Source organism: Lagenorhynchus albirostris, chromosome X (genome assembly GCF_949774975.1).
Source record: "Lagenorhynchus albirostris chromosome X, mLagAlb1.1, whole genome shotgun sequence".
Classification (NCBI taxonomy): Eukaryota; Metazoa; Chordata; class Mammalia; order Artiodactyla; family Delphinidae; genus Lagenorhynchus; species Lagenorhynchus albirostris.
Window position 1 is genome coordinate 1,778,595 of NC_083116.1, and position 14,710 is coordinate 1,793,304.

The following is a 14,710-nucleotide window of genomic DNA, read 5'->3' on the forward strand; positions in this document are numbered from 1 at the left end:
TGCACTTTCCACAGGAGGTTTTTACTGAGGAACTGAGGGAGGTTCCCCGACCCGAAAGGCACACGGCGGCGCGGTGGCGGGGTCTCCCCCTCGGGTGGGGGCAGTCTTTGCAGAGACAGCTTCCCCACTGACCCCTCTTTGGCACTGAACTGGCAGCCCCAGCGTCCCCGCCCCCACCCACGCCCTGGCGGTTGGCAGTGTAGGCCGGTGGGGTAGCGGGCTGGCTGGCGGCCCAGGCCACCTCTCCCGCTAGCAGGGTGCTCATGTTGACGATACGGAGGGCTGCAAAGGGGAATCCAATAAATTAGCTTGAAGGAGGGAGGGCTGGGGACGGAGGCGGACAGGGACTACATTCTCGTCATTGCTCGGTAGGAAACGTTGTGCAATTCTTTCTCCCGAAGGCTCTTTGGGATGACTGGTGGGGAGAAGGGGCACAGATGACGGGCCCTGCCTCATCGCGGGGCCCACTTGGCCGTCTTTATGGCAGTGAGGGTGTTCCGGGGGACGGGAGCCTTGGCGGGCCACTGGGATGATGGCAATAGAGAGATGGACCGTCTGTGATGTCTCCAAGGGACCGCAGAGGAGGGAATGGGGGGACTCCAGACTTAGGAGGCGCTGCGCCGCCAACACCAAGGCTCCTGGGCACAGGCTGGTGCTGTGAGCGGGGCCGCGCCTCTGGCCCCTCTCCCCTTCTACTTGCCCAGGTCCCAGTCTGGTGGGGCTGGGAAGTGGGCACGGGTTTCGCTGGCTGTCCTCTGGGAGGCCTGGGAGGACGGCAAAGCATGCAGGGTGGGCCTGCAGCGGGGCGGTGGGGGGGAAGGCTTGGTGGGCAGGCGCTCCGTTTCCTTCACGTGATCCGAGGGCTTGGTGTGGGGCGTGGGCCAAGGGCTAAGAGCCAGGGCCGTGTGTCAGGTGGCAGCGGCCTGGAGGACTCCAGGGCCTTGGCCCAGGATCTCGCAGAGCTCCTGGAGGCGCCGCTGCATCTTGGGGATGCCCGCCAGCTGCTGCTCAAGCCGCTGCTTCTCCTCGGTCAGGCTCAGGCGGGCGGCCGAGTCCAGCTTCTCGAACTTCCAGCCACCCTCCCCGTCGAACTGTAGTAGGTGTGTGTGGTACTTCCTGTCCCAGGAGAGGGAGAGGGAGGTTGTTTGGCAGCACCGCCCCCTCCCCAGCTGCAAAGCCACGGGCGCGTCGCTCGCCAGAAGTGAGGGCACCTACCACAGGGAGGGTCGGTGGGTGATGGAGAGCAGGGCAATGCCTGCATCCTTGGCCGCCTGGAAGATCTTGCCTTCCACGTCGATGCTCACGGCACTGGTACATTCATCCAGGAGGGCGTACTTGGGCCTTGGGGGTGGGGGCTGAGTGGGTGAGCCTGTGGACCCTCCAACAGCCCCAACAGCCCGGGCCGGCCCCAGCCCCCAGTGGGGGCGGGAAGCCTGATCTGCGTGCTGACCCCATGTCCTTTCGATCCCATCCCTGCTGGGCCCTGGGGGGGCAGGGCAAGGCCTCCTGGTGGCGCTGCCCTCCCCGTTTAAGGAGCTCCCAGGGAGCACAGATGCCGAGCAGGCTCCTGGGAGCACTCAGGCAGCACCCTTGTCTCTGCCGCTGGCTCGGAGGACCTCCAGTGCCCGAGGGAGCCCAACCACACAGGACAGAGTGGCTCACCTGTGGTAGAACATGCGGGCCATGCCAACTCTCTGCTTCTCGCCCCCGGACAGAACGTCCTTCCAGTCACACACGGCCTCCCAACCTGGCAGGAGACAAAGGTCGCTGTTCAGTTCAACAAGGGCCGGGCAGCACGGGCAGAGGGCCCGGGCCCAGGCGCAGTGGCTGTGGTGGGAGGGGCCGGGCCACCAACAATAGCGGAACACAGCAGCGCACGTGACTCGGAGAAAGGCTGTCCGCTGGGGACGTGTGCTCTGGGTACCTGTCCGTCTGTGGGGACACCGGAATAGTTCAAAAGAGTTGGGAGCAGAATTACATCCCCTCCAAGAAAAGACACATGGGAGTCCTCACCCGCAGGACATGAGAATGCCACTGCATTTGGAGACAGGGTCTTTACAGAGGTGAGCGAGTTAAAGTGAGCTCACGGGGGTGGGTCCTCATCCGATGGGACTGGTGTCCTTATAAAAAGGGGACATTTGGAGACGCAGACACGCACAGAGGAGTGACGGCGTGAAGACACAAGGAGCAGACGGCAACTACAAGCCCAGGAGAGAGGCCTGGAACAGACCCTCCCTCACGGTCCCCAGAAGGAACTGCCCCTGCCCACAGCCCTGGATCTTGGCCTCCCGGCCTGCACAACTGGGAGACGACACGTCTCTGTCGTTTGCCCCACCCAGTCTGTGACGCCAGCGAACTCACACAGGACCTAACGGGGTGCTAATGGGGTGCCAGTGGGCATCAAACAGTCATGGCAGAGCCCCAAGGATGGCTGCGATGGGCTCTCCGGAAGGCTTCTCACCCACAAGCGCCAGGCCTGTGCATCTCAGGAGGCGAGTGGGCGATTCATCAGAAACGCCTCCTCGCCTGCTCCCTCCACTGCCTTTCCAGAAAACTAGAGGTTTTGGCAGGGCACGTGGCCACACACAAAAGAGACAAAATCCCCCAGCTTGCTTTGATGAGAGGTTTAACCACAGGACTGAATTGTGGCCAATGGGGTATAAGTGTGTTAACACACGTGGCAGCTTCTGGAACTTTCTTTAAAGGAACTTTCTGTAAATCCCTCTATGATTTGCACCCCAAGCCCGCCCCTGCCACTTTCTCCATCCTATGGCCACAGCAGCCACCTTGGACCGTGAGGTGACCTTGGGAAAGGAAGCCACACATAGCAGAGTGACCTGGGCGCCTTTGTGGAGTGGGGCTCGGCCTCAGGGGCCCCAGGCACTCAGGGGTGTGTGCAGCCCAGGAGGAGGGGTACACTCCCAGGGCGAGCGAAAGAGGCCCGACCAGGCCAGGGGGAAGCTGGGGATGAAGCTTTGCAGGGACCGTGGCGACCAGGGCAGGCCCGGGAGGAACAGCCCCACTGAATCCACTGCCTGTGGCCCCCTTTCTGCCCAGGTGGCGACACCTGGGAGGGACTCTCACGAGTCACCCGCCATGTCCTGCAGAGCCCCCACGGGTCCTGAAAGGCGCTCTTTCATTTACTGCCGGCACTGAGGTTGAGACTGGTACCTGGCCCCTTCTACAGGTGGAAAGCATCTCAAGAGGTCAGGTTTTGCTCAAGGTCAAGCTGCCCCTTGGTAGCCTAGGCAGGGCTCGGACCTCTGCCACTCAGCTTTCAGTATAAAAATCCAAACTCTGGCAGCTGGGCCGCACTCTCTTCTTCCGCCCCTCTGGGCACGATGGGCAATTAAAGACCAAGCTGAGAAGTCCCCAGGCGATGCGTTCTCTGGCCATCGGCCTGTCCCTCCCTCCTGCGGTCTCTTCCCAGGAGACACACCTCCCAGGCTCGAGCCAGACACGTGGGTGGGCAGGCGTCCCCTCCACCTCTGCTCCGCACGCTCCAGGCTGCCCTGCCCACACCCGTGCTCTGCCCTCTCGCTGAAATGCATAACTGACCTGTTCCTTCCCTGCCTGGCCCAAGAGGCCCTGCCTGCCACAGAGCCCAGAGCCTGGAGAGGGTGCCCCGTCGGATGGCCCCCGCCAGGCCTGGCTCCCTTCCCGAGTGCAGTGCACTCGGGCGGTCTGGGGCCGCGCGCTTCCTGTCGGTCCTCCCCGGGGGGGGGGGCTCCCCAGGCCACGTAGCACTTCGGACTCGCGAACGTTGGCTGGGGCAGTCCCTCGGGGACTATCCCTCGGGGGCCAGGAGGGAGGCACGGGCAGGGGCAGCAGCAGGTTCCCCAGCTGAGTCTTGGGACAAAGGACGATCGATCGACGGCGTCCCGTATGGCACTGATGAGTGGGATGCCCCTTCCCCTACCTCCTTCCCGCTGCAGGATGTGGTGCAGGTGCACGATGTCCAGAATGGCTTCCAGGTGCTGCTCTGAAAAGCCCTTCCTTCGCATGTCCTCCACAGAGTCTGGGTAGATCACTTGGTCGCGCAAGGAGCCTACAGACATGTAGGGTCTGCGGGAGAGCCACGTGTCCACCGAGGGAAGGGCGGCCCGGCTTCCCTGCCGATGCCCTGCTCCCGAGCAGGCTCCGCATGGGCCCTGCCTGCCCGAGGGGGGCTGACCGGAAGGCCGCAGACACTGCCGCACAGAGTGCCGCGCCCACCCACTCACACACGCACGCACACTCAGGTTGCACACACGCATCACGGCACACATGCCGGTACTCGCCCACACGCACTCACGCATGCACACGCACCCCCAGCTGTGAAGCTGTTGGGCGGGCGGGGCGGGGTGGCAGCACCTTGCCGTCCTCTGCCCAGGCCTCAGGCCCTGCCATCTCCGGGACGTCAGGTTCCGCAGGTCAGAAGGGGTGGGGGCGGACGTGGGGACCCTGGCTCTCTCCCTCTTCCCCCACCCCCGCCCAGCCGCCGGTGGCCCCAGCACCCCACCGCTCACCTCTGGGGGACGTAGAACATGCGCTGGGGTGGGGGCTTGTAGAGCACGCCACCATAGGTGGGCCAGAGACCGCCCAGGATACGGAACAGAGAGCTCTTGCCGCAGCCGTTGGGGCCCGTGATGAGCAGGTGCATGCCCTCTTCCACCTGTAGAGGCAGCAGCCGTGGAAGCCGGCCCGGGCCTCCCTCCCCTTACCCACGGCCTGCCTGACAGCCTCGGAGAGGCCCCCGCACCCAGCACATGCCATGCTCCATCTCTTGGTGAGGAATGGCAGGGCCCCGAGGGTGAGCTCTGGTATCCGGAGCCCTAACCGGCTGCCTGTTTCAGGCACTGCCTTGTCCCCAGAGAGCAGGGGGCCAGCAGGAGGAGGGCCTGTTCTGCCACAGTCCAGCAAACGGGTACGCGCCCCAGAAGGTCAATGGCAGCTGCAGCCCGCTTCACCTGGAAGCCAAGCGTCAAGCGCCTGAGGCCCGCCATGAGCCGATTACATCATGTCCACTGGTGTTCTGGAAACACCTGCTATAGGAAAAAGGCCGCCCGAGCAGGTGGGGAGCATGCAGATGGCAGGGAGCCCGCCATCCTCGGGGTGGGGGAGAGCATGAGGCACGGAGTCAAGGCACGCGGGGTACAGCTTCCGCTGCCCCCCGCCATGTGTGACATCACAGCAACACTAAGGGCCTTCCAGCCAGTGCAGTCCTCGCGAGATCCCAGAGTGTGGCGGATACGCACATCCATCTGGTTTATCTCGGTCAGTGCCATGGGTTGAGCCGTGTCCCCTCAAAGAGTCCTGTGTTCGAGTCCTAACTCCCAGGACCTCAGAATGTGGCCTTACTTGGAAATAGAGTCTTTGCGGATATAATGAAATTTAGATAAGGAGTGAGGTGGGCCCCTAATCCAGTGTGACCTGGTGTCCTTATAAACAGGAGACATTTGGACACAGAGACACGTGCACAGGGAGAGTGCCATGTGAAGATGGAGGCAGGGGCTTCCCTGGTGGCGCAGTGGTTAAGAGTCCGCCTGCCAATGAAGGGAACAGGGTTTCGAGCCCTGGTCGGGGAAGATGCCACATGCCGCGGAGCAACTAAGCCCGTGCGCCACAACTACTGAGCCCAAGTACCGTAACTGCTGAGCCCGCACGCCTAGCGTTGGTGCTCCACAACAAGAGAAGCCACCGCAATGAGAAGCCCACGCACGGCAACGAAGAGTAGCCCCCGCTCGCAGCAACTAGAGAAAAGCCCACGCGCAGCAACAAAGACCCAACGCGGCCCAGAAAAAAAAAAAAAGATGAAGGCAAAACACCAGAAGCCGGGAGAGGCCTAGACACCCTGATGTGAACTTCTGTTGGCTGAGCCCCTCGTTTGCTGTTCCTCCTTCGTTAGGCTGTAAACTCCCCCGGGCAGGGCCCAGGCCTACCTCCGTGCAAATGTGGGAGGGCTGGTCGGTCAGGGCCCGGCTCCTCTGTGTGTCTGGCTCCGGGGGAGCTGCGTGGCCCCAGCCAGCTCCACGGCTGCCTCCCTTGTCTCCTTCCGTGCATCTCTCTGACCGCCCCCAACATCTCCCAGCCCCGGAGCCCAGCTCCACCAGCGGCTCTGCCAGGACAGAGCTCTTGCTCAGCCCCTGGTCACCCGTTCCTCGCCTGACCTTGCTCCCTAACCAGCCACGCCCCTGCTCACCATGGCCTCTGAGCTTTGCCCAGCTGGGCTTCCACTGGGCCTGCCTGGAAGCCATTCACCCTGCAGGAACCGGCCGTCAGTGGCAGCCCCACACCCCAAGGGTGACTACTGCCCGGGGTGACGGGGATCACACCACTGGCCTGCGTCCAGCCTCCAGCTGGCTCTCAGGCCCCCTCTCAGCAGATCAAGGAAAGGTGCTCTAGGCACTGGCCCTTCCTGCCTATTCCCTGCCTGGCCGTGGCTTCCGCTGCCCTGGCTCCTCAGCGGGGCACGCGTGGCCCCTGCAGGACCTGGGCCCGAAGCCCCTGGCTCCTCGTCCCTGCCCTGGGTGAGGCTTCACGTGACCTCTACTCCCCCAGGGATGCAGACCTCTACTCTGCCTTTCCTGTGGCCCTCGCTGCACCCGGGACAGCCATCTAACCATGGATCTTTTCTCTTTTTTATTAAAGTTTAATTTGGCCACACTGGGCGGCATGTGGGATCTTAGTTCCCTGACCAGGGATCAAACCTGCACCCTTTGGCAGTGAAAGCGTGGAGTCTTAACCGCTGGACCACCAGGGAAGTCCCAAATCCGGGATCTCTGTAACGCTTTGGGGTTCCCCTGATTTACCTGGGGTTTACAGTGTCCAGCCTGGAGCTCAGGGAACATTAGTTGAATGAATGAATGAATGAATGAATGACTACTGCACCCAGGACTCCCCTTCACTCTATCACTCCCTGACCCTGTCCAAAGCTCCGGCTGGGGACACAGGGCATCCTCTCCACAGACAGCTTGCGTAATGGCTGAGAGCCCTCCCAGTGGGCCAGGCTGCACCCGGCACACACCCGCCCTGGGGGCCTCTCACAGCAAATCTGTGGGACCTCAAGCCCGGGTCAGTGGAAGAGAATCTCTTTCATCACAGCTGGAATTGGACCAGAGTCCCCAAGTCCTGGGCTACTCAGGGATAGGGGCGGGCGTGGGGTGCTGCCAATGATAGGGCCAGGAACCTTTGGGTGACTCCAGCCCAGCCCTCTTAATCAGCTCTGACTCCACTGCCCCAGAACTAACAGTCAGTCAGAGACACGCTGGTCTTTCACCTTGAGCTTAGCCTGCCTGCCACATAGACCTGGGGTCAATGGCTACTGGCAGTGCGGGCAGGCTGGCCAGGCTGGATGCTGAGGGCTGAGGTGGGTGCAGAAGGCCAGGCCCCGGGCCCCAGAGCTGGGCTCGGCCCTGCCCGTGCTGCCAGGTTGGGGCTCCCCTCCGCCCTTCGACCTACCCTGATGTTGAGGCTGGCCACCACTACCTCCCCCGTGGGCGTGACGATGGGGATGTTCTCACACACGATCCCCTGCTCCACATCCACCACTTGGCCTGGAGAGAGAACGTGAGGAAGGGAGAGAGGGAGCAGAGCTCTCCTGCCACCTGCCGCTGGGCGCCATGGACCCCCACCCGTGACGGCACGCCACTGTGTGGCCCAGGGGCCCTTGGGAATACAGTGCGGCTGCCCACCAGCTGACTACAGCCCCCTTGCTGTGCTCTGGGCGGCGGAGGGGCAAAGCCGGTTCCCTGGCCTCTGGAGCCCAAGTGTGGCGTCCGCCCCTGCAGCCCCTCAACGCCACACCACCTGAAAGGCGGCTGCGACGCCTGGGGCCTCTTCCCCAGCGCCCCAGCCCCTACTGGAGCTGCGCCCCCCTCTCTCGCAAAGGGAAACCCTGACCGGGGCACCTGGAAGGGACTGGGCACGTGAGCACGGTGGCCAGCGGTGGCCGCTCTGAGAGGGAGGGCTGTGGGGGCCGCAACGTGCCCAGGAAGCCCTCCGTGGGGCGCCGGGCAGCCTGCTGTGGGAGGGCCGGGACCAGGGCGGCCTCTTTGGGGAGGGCTCCCTTACCTCGGATCTGCAGGGACCCCTCCACACGGACACCAGACCTCACCACGGCCCCGGACCCTGCCTGAGTGTCCTCTGGCTCCCCAGGCCTCTTGAAACGGCAGTGCTGGACGTCTTCAAATACCTGGAACATCTCGTGGACCCGGGCTGTGTAGCCAGCCAACTCTGTCACCTGCAGGGAGGGCGACCGTGGCTCAGCCCCCGCCAGTGGGGGCGGAGAGGGAGGGGAGATGGTAGGGGCGGGGGCTGGGCGGGGGGTTACCTCCTTGTAGGACACCATGACCCGCTCGATGGCGTCCGCGGCAGCTGTGAGGAGGTTGCGGGCGATAGTGAAAGCTTCCGTGCGCTCGCTCACCAGCTCCTCCTCCCTCGCCTCCAGGGCCGCCTTCTTTGCCACCTCCGAGTCTGCGGAGCACAGTGGGGTGGGGAGTGGCGAGGACAGTGGAAAATCATAACTGACCCACTGGGGGAGAGAGCAAGTCGGTCCAGCCAATGGTGCTTGGACAACCGGGCATCCACATGCAGAAGAAGGACCCCTACCGCACACCACACACAGAAACTCACTCAGAGTGCAGCACCGCAGCGGCCTGCACGGAAGAGCTAAGACCACACAACTCTTCGAAGAAAGCAGGGGTAAACCTTCGTGCCCTGGGATTAGGTGTGGCTCCTTAAATACGACACCAGAGAGCACAAGTGACAAAAGCAAAACAGGTAAGGGAGCTTCGACAAAAGTAAAAAGTTTGGGGCACCAAAGTAAGTCATCCAGAAGGTGAAAACACAACCTACAGACTGGAAGAAAATATCTGCAGATCATATATCTGCTAAGGGCCCAGGTCCCAGGTCCCAGAATACATAAAGAACTTTTTCGATTCAACAATAAAGAGACAAACGACTCAATTAATCAATGCGCAAAGGACCTGAATAAACATTTCCTCTGCAAGATATACAAATGGCCAAGAAGCGTACGAAAAGATGCTTATTGGTCACCAGCGAAATACAAAAGCAAAGCTGCAATGAGACACCACTTCACACTCAGCACGATGTGGCTACAGCCGAAAAGACAGTAAAAGTGCTGGTGAGGAAGCGGGGCAGCTGGCGCCATGAGACGCCGCTGGTGGCGGTGAACGATGCGCAGCTGCTGCAGAAGACAAGCTTGGCAGTTCGTCCAAATGTTAAACAGAGGGTTACCAAATGACCCAGCAATTCCACTCCCAGGTGTACATATATCCAAGAGTGAAGACGGAGGTCCACACAAAAAATGATAAATGAGTATGTGTAGCAGTTATTCCTAAGAGCCGAAAGATGGAAACAACCCAAACGTCTACCGATGGATGAGTGGATAAACACGACGTGGAAGCTATGTACACACAATGGAACGTTATCCAGCCATAAGAAGGAATAAAGTACTGATTAATCCTAAAGCATGGATGAAACGTAAAAACATGATGCTAAGTAAAAGAAGCCAGATACACAAGGCCACATATTGTGTGATTCCATTTATGTGAACTGTCCGGAAGACGCAAACCCATAGCAACAGGCAGATTAGTGGTCGCTGGGGGCTGCCAGGTGGGGTGGGAAGTGACCACTAGACCACTAGTGGGTCTGGGCTTTCTTGCTGGGGTGGTGACAATGTTCTAGACTTAGATAGTGGTGATGGTTGCACAACTTTGTGACTACATCAAAAACCACTGAATTGTACCCATTAAAAAGGCCGAACTGTATGGTACGTTAATTATGTCTCAGTAACGCAGATGTTGTGTCCTGTACTACAACGGCAGCCCCTCCCGAGCCTCTCAAACAGGAATATCCCCTTTCAGACCTCCGGTCTACCCCGTGTCGCCCTCATCTCTCCCCTTGCTGCTGTATTCTGTGGCCGTCCTCAATGCTACTATTTCTCCCTGAGAGCCTGCTCCTGTCTTGACTTGCTTTGTTCCTTTCTGTCTCAGTTGAGACCCCGTGGTCACTCACTTCAACCCTTTCTTGTCAATGGTCTTGACCGTTGGACCCCCTAGAGGGGCAAGGTTTTTACACAAGGAATGTTCTGGAAATGGTGATGGGGAGCAAGGGGGAGGCCAACTCTGAGGGCTAACTCTATCCAGGGGCATAAATGGATCTGAGGTTGGAGCCTCAAGGATGTGATGGTGGGGGTGGGCTGGGAAGGGCCAGGGAGTCAGGTCAGGGCAGGTGCAGTGTGGGGTGGATAGGGCCAGACAGCTGGCTAGAGCACCAGGAGTCCAGGGAACTGGGCGGGGGAGGGCAGTGGTGATTCTGACAGTCTAAGGTCCCTAGGCAGGGGGGACACAAACCCTCCTCCCCGGACATCCTGAGAGCTGGAAAGGGACTGCGCACAAAGGGAAAGGGTCTGCGCGGGGGCCCTGGCAACAGTGGGCCCCTCCCTGGAGACAGCATAACCCTCTGCAGCTCTCCTCGGAGCCTTGGGGGCTAAGATGAGTACCCCAGAGCCAGACACCTGACAGCTCTTCCTGGCCAGGCCGCCATGCCGGCAGGCCAGAAAGGCAAAGGTATCTTTCCCTGTGGATAATCACTGGCCTCCTCACCCGGTTCCCAGCGCTCTCAGTCTCCAGTTACTGGGGACACAGCAGGGACAAAACAGACAAACCTCTGGCCTCCTTGAGTTTAAAGTGGCAGAGCCTCTATAAGGCAGCCGCAGACATGGAGTAGACGGCTGTTCAGCACTTTGAAGAGCAGCGAGGCAGGGGAGGGGGAGAGAAAGGCAGGGCGGTGGGCTCACCTAGAGGGTGCCTGTGAGCAAAGCTCCCATAGAGGGAGGGAGGGGCCACGGGGTGGCAGAGGAAAGAGCATTCCTGGCAGAGCCAGGAGGAGCAAAGGGCCTGAGGCGGAAGCAGGCCAGTGAGACAAGCGGAGTGAGCCAGGGGGATGGGAGCGGTCCACGTGTTCACAGGGGACTGGCTATAAGGGCCATGAGGGTGGGGACAGAGCCCGACACAGCAGAGGCGCCAAAAAGTCCTAGGCCTTCAGAGGAGGGAGAGGCCTCGGGGACTAGACAGGCTGAGCTGTGCCCTGTGCCAGGCACTTCCTCACAGAAACCACGGCTGGGTTTCCTCCTGGGTCCGTTCCCATGCTCCTGGCCTAAATCAAGGCCACCCTTAGTGTAGGTCCATTGGTGGAAGCAACTACCCCCTCAATTAGATCTTTCCTCTTGGGGGTCACCCAGAGAGGGACAGACAGCTGAGGGTACGGAAGCCCCAAGGGAGAGACACCAATAGGGAGAGAATCAGAGAGACTTCTGGTTCTGAGACACGCACTTCAGGCTCTCCCTCTTTACATAGATCTGAAAACCCTCTTACTACCAAACTGCATAAAATGCAACACCTTTTAAATCAGAGCTGTGCTTGCAGGAAAGCAAGGGAAATTCCCAGGAGTGAGAAGAGAAGCCAGTAGCCAGGTGCTCCTGTGACATCCCCAGAGACGGAGAAGATAGGGCTCTAGGTGCAAGGACCAAAAGGTCTCCTCTAAGAATTTGTAATTATGTGTCTGGGCTGCAAATTAATATCACCTGCAAGTGCGGGGACCCCTCCTCCCCCAAGCAGAGAAGTTAACATGAAAGTGGCCTCCAACTGGTTCATTACTGGGCAGCCGCTTGGCTAAAACTAAAGCAAATGTGCGCAGGGGAATCCTACCCTCTAGTTAGGCTGCAGAACCCACAACGACCACGAGCAAAGAAGACCGGCAGACGGAAGATGAAGCTGGCTTAGACCCCCAAGAATTCAGACAACCGAATAGCTGCTCAGAAACCATGGAACGAGCATGATTAATATGGCCGCCGGCAGAACTTTACAGAAATAGCCATTGAAATAAAAAACAATTCAAATTAGGGACTTCCCTGGCGGTTCAGTAGTTAAGGCTCTGTGCTTCCAATGCAGGGGGCACGGGTTCGATCCCTGGTCGGGGAGCTAAGATCCCTCATGCCGCGCAGTGTGGCCAAAAAAAAAGAAAATTCAAATTAGATGCAGCCGAAGAGAAAACTAGCAAATGTGTGAGCAGGAAAATCTGAGGAAAACTCCCAGAATTCAGCATAGACAGTGCTAGATGGGGAAAAGTGAAGAGAGACGGACAGTCACAAAGGAGTGAGAAGCCCAACACATCGTGAGAGTTCCAGAAGGAAAGAGTAAAAAGAATGAGAAAGGCAATATTTGAAAAGGTAACAGCTGAGAACTTTCCAGAACGATGGAACAATCTGAGTATTCAACGGCCATACAACAAGTCTCAAGCAGAATAGACAGAAACACACAGGCAAACGCTTCCTAAAGAGACTGCAGAAAAAGAGAAAAGTCTAACCAGGGAGACCACGCAGGCTGCTGAGAGCAGTTAAGCTGGTAACAAATTTTCCAACGGAGGCAACGGGATGTTGTCAATGGGCTGAGAGAAACCGACCGTCCGTCTCAACTCCCTCACCCAACTGAACTTCAGTTCGGGGGTAGGGGGAGGATAATATAAAGACATTTTCAGACAAGAAAATCATCTCGAAGCTCCATGATGAAAGCGTCACAGTAAGGACTTCTGAAGGACGGCTGTCTGAAGGAGGGTCACTGGGCCGCGGGGAAGGGCTGGGAAGCCAAGAAAGCAGAAACTCACAGGTGAATCTGAACACGCACCAACCGGATAAAGCAACGGCAAACCCGTTGCTGGGGACATCAGCACGTCAGGCGGGCTGGCCCTCCAGCCCACGTGTTCTAAGTAAGGGCCCACAGGAGGAGGAGCTACTGATTAACCCAGACTGTTCTCAAGTGAGCACGTTAACCTTCGAAGGGCAACCATGAAAAGACTGCAAACAGAATGAATTCCTTGCAAACCAGTAGAGGAACAAAATGCGAATCCTTCCCAGTCCCCCCAAGGCCTTGGGGAAGGGGGCTCTGCCCTCGACAACCTGCAAGAGCTATTGTAGGCGTGGGTGGGAAAGCCAAAGCCCAAGCCAGGAAGGGGCTCCCTCGACGTACTTCCCCACCCTCCCACTTCCAAGATGAGCCGAGGGCAGGGCCAGATGCGCAAGGGTGCACGCGCCTGGTGAAGGCTGTTCCTGACTTGCAGTCCCTGGGCCTGGCCAAGTGGGACCAAGAAGCATGAGATGCTGTAAAGGGGAGCCGCACACAGGGTGGCAGGCAGCGAGGAGCTCCGGGAGAGTGTGACCTGCCGGGTGCCCCCCGACCCCAGAAGTAGAAAAGTCAGGTGGGCCGGCTGAGCACTGGGGCCCCCCAAGCCTAGCCCAGCGGTGCAGGAGGACAGGCCCCCACTCACCTGACTCCGCGTGTCCGGTGGCGGTGATGATGGGGACTGCCACCATGAGCAGTCCCGAGGCGCTCCACACGTACTTCATGAGGAACTGCTCCAGCATGACGTACCACAGGCGTTCCAGCAGAATGAGGTTGATCTGCGAAGCCAGGTCCTGGTAGGAGTGCTGCAGCAGGGCCAGCTCCACCTGCAGGGATCGGGCACCGGAGACCCAGAGGCCTGGCGGTCAGTCCCACAGGGGGGACAGCGAGAGTCCCCAAGTGTCGCTCACACAGGCCATGCTGTATGATGAGCACGACAAGGCTGAGAGCCGGGGGTTAGGACCGGGCCACGTTTACAGGGGACAGGTCTCAAACTCGGGGGAGGTATGGGATCGACATCACAGCATTGGGGTACAGCGGCAGTGAAGGGGCTCACCCCCCCACCTCCTGAGGCCCACGCTCATCTCCTTTCCGTTACCTCTTCAGTTGGAGTGCTCACCACACCCCTCTTTGCCCTGGACAGCTTCTCGACATGGGCTGAGGGCAGCCACCTTGCCTGTTTCTTTGGGCAACTGCTGGGGGGCTACCCTGAACTAAGCGAAGGACAGCACAGGAAAGCAAAAGGCGGTTGTTGGTTTTGAAGAACTTGGTTCAATAACCTCTACCTGCTTAGGCCCCACCTCCCTCTACTTTCCCATAGTTCCTCTGGGTGACACACTTGCACTGCATTCTCCCACCAGAACCTGCAGGGCACACTCCCAAGCCAGCTCGTGCAGGCATCGCCCTCAGTGGACAGCCCCATGCCCAAGCCAGCTGAGGACTCTGGCCCACCCGCTCAGCAGAGAGTGGGCCTCCCCTGCCCTCCCCCTCCTGCACTGGCCACTACCTGCCATCTCAGGAGAGGGACCTATGCAGGGCCTGGAGAAGAGAGAGGAGGAGAGGGAGTGGGAGAGAAAGAGGCTCCCTGTGACAGCAGCAGGTAGACGGGCGGGGGGCTGGAGTGGTCAGGAAGCAGTCACAGCAAGGTGGCCACTGGGGCATAGATTTCTTGTGTGGGGGGGGCACATGCCCGAGCCCCGCCTTCCCACCCCTGACCGACAACAGCTGCCCAGCCTGGAACCGTTTCCTCCGCCAAGTGGTTTCACAGCTGACTCTCCATTTGATTCTCACCACGTCCCACTGTGTGTGTATTCTTATGTCCATTGCAGCCCAGATAGGCAAAGTGACCTGCCCCAGCTCACCCAGCCTGGAGGAAGCAAGAGGTATGGAATTTGGATCACATTGGCTGAGCCATTAGGAGGACCAAATTCTTGTAAACGATGCTTCATGCTTCCACTTATGAAGAAAGGTCTACCTAGGCACAAGCCAATAAGAGGTTGTGTGTTTGTATGTGCGTGTCTAAATAATAA

General features: G+C 59.5%; 1 protein-coding gene across 2 annotated transcripts in view; it reads right to left on the reverse strand.

Annotated features, from left to right (window-relative positions):
- ABCD1 (ATP binding cassette subfamily D member 1) overlaps positions 1 to 14,710 on the reverse strand; it is a 17,965-nt gene continuing 3,255 nt past the window's right edge. The window contains exons 2-10 of one of the 2 annotated variants that reach the window (XM_060138524.1): positions 13,327 to 13,507; positions 8,312 to 8,454; positions 8,053 to 8,221; positions 7,441 to 7,535; positions 4,509 to 4,654; positions 3,920 to 4,065; positions 1,663 to 1,747; positions 1,216 to 1,341; positions 1 to 1,116 (exon numbers count right to left, since the gene is read on the reverse strand). In XM_060138524.1, the coding sequence (XP_059994507.1) occupies positions 909 to 1,116; positions 1,216 to 1,341; positions 1,663 to 1,747; positions 3,920 to 4,065; positions 4,509 to 4,654; positions 7,441 to 7,535; positions 8,053 to 8,221; positions 8,312 to 8,454; positions 13,327 to 13,507 (1,299 nt within the window). In that variant the 3' untranslated portion in view covers positions 1 to 908. Of the gene's footprint in view, positions 1,117 to 1,215; positions 1,342 to 1,662; positions 1,748 to 3,919; positions 4,655 to 7,440; positions 7,536 to 8,052; positions 8,222 to 8,311; positions 8,455 to 13,326; positions 13,508 to 14,710 lie in introns of both variants that reach the window. The other variant, XM_060138523.1, reaches the window with a different exon arrangement.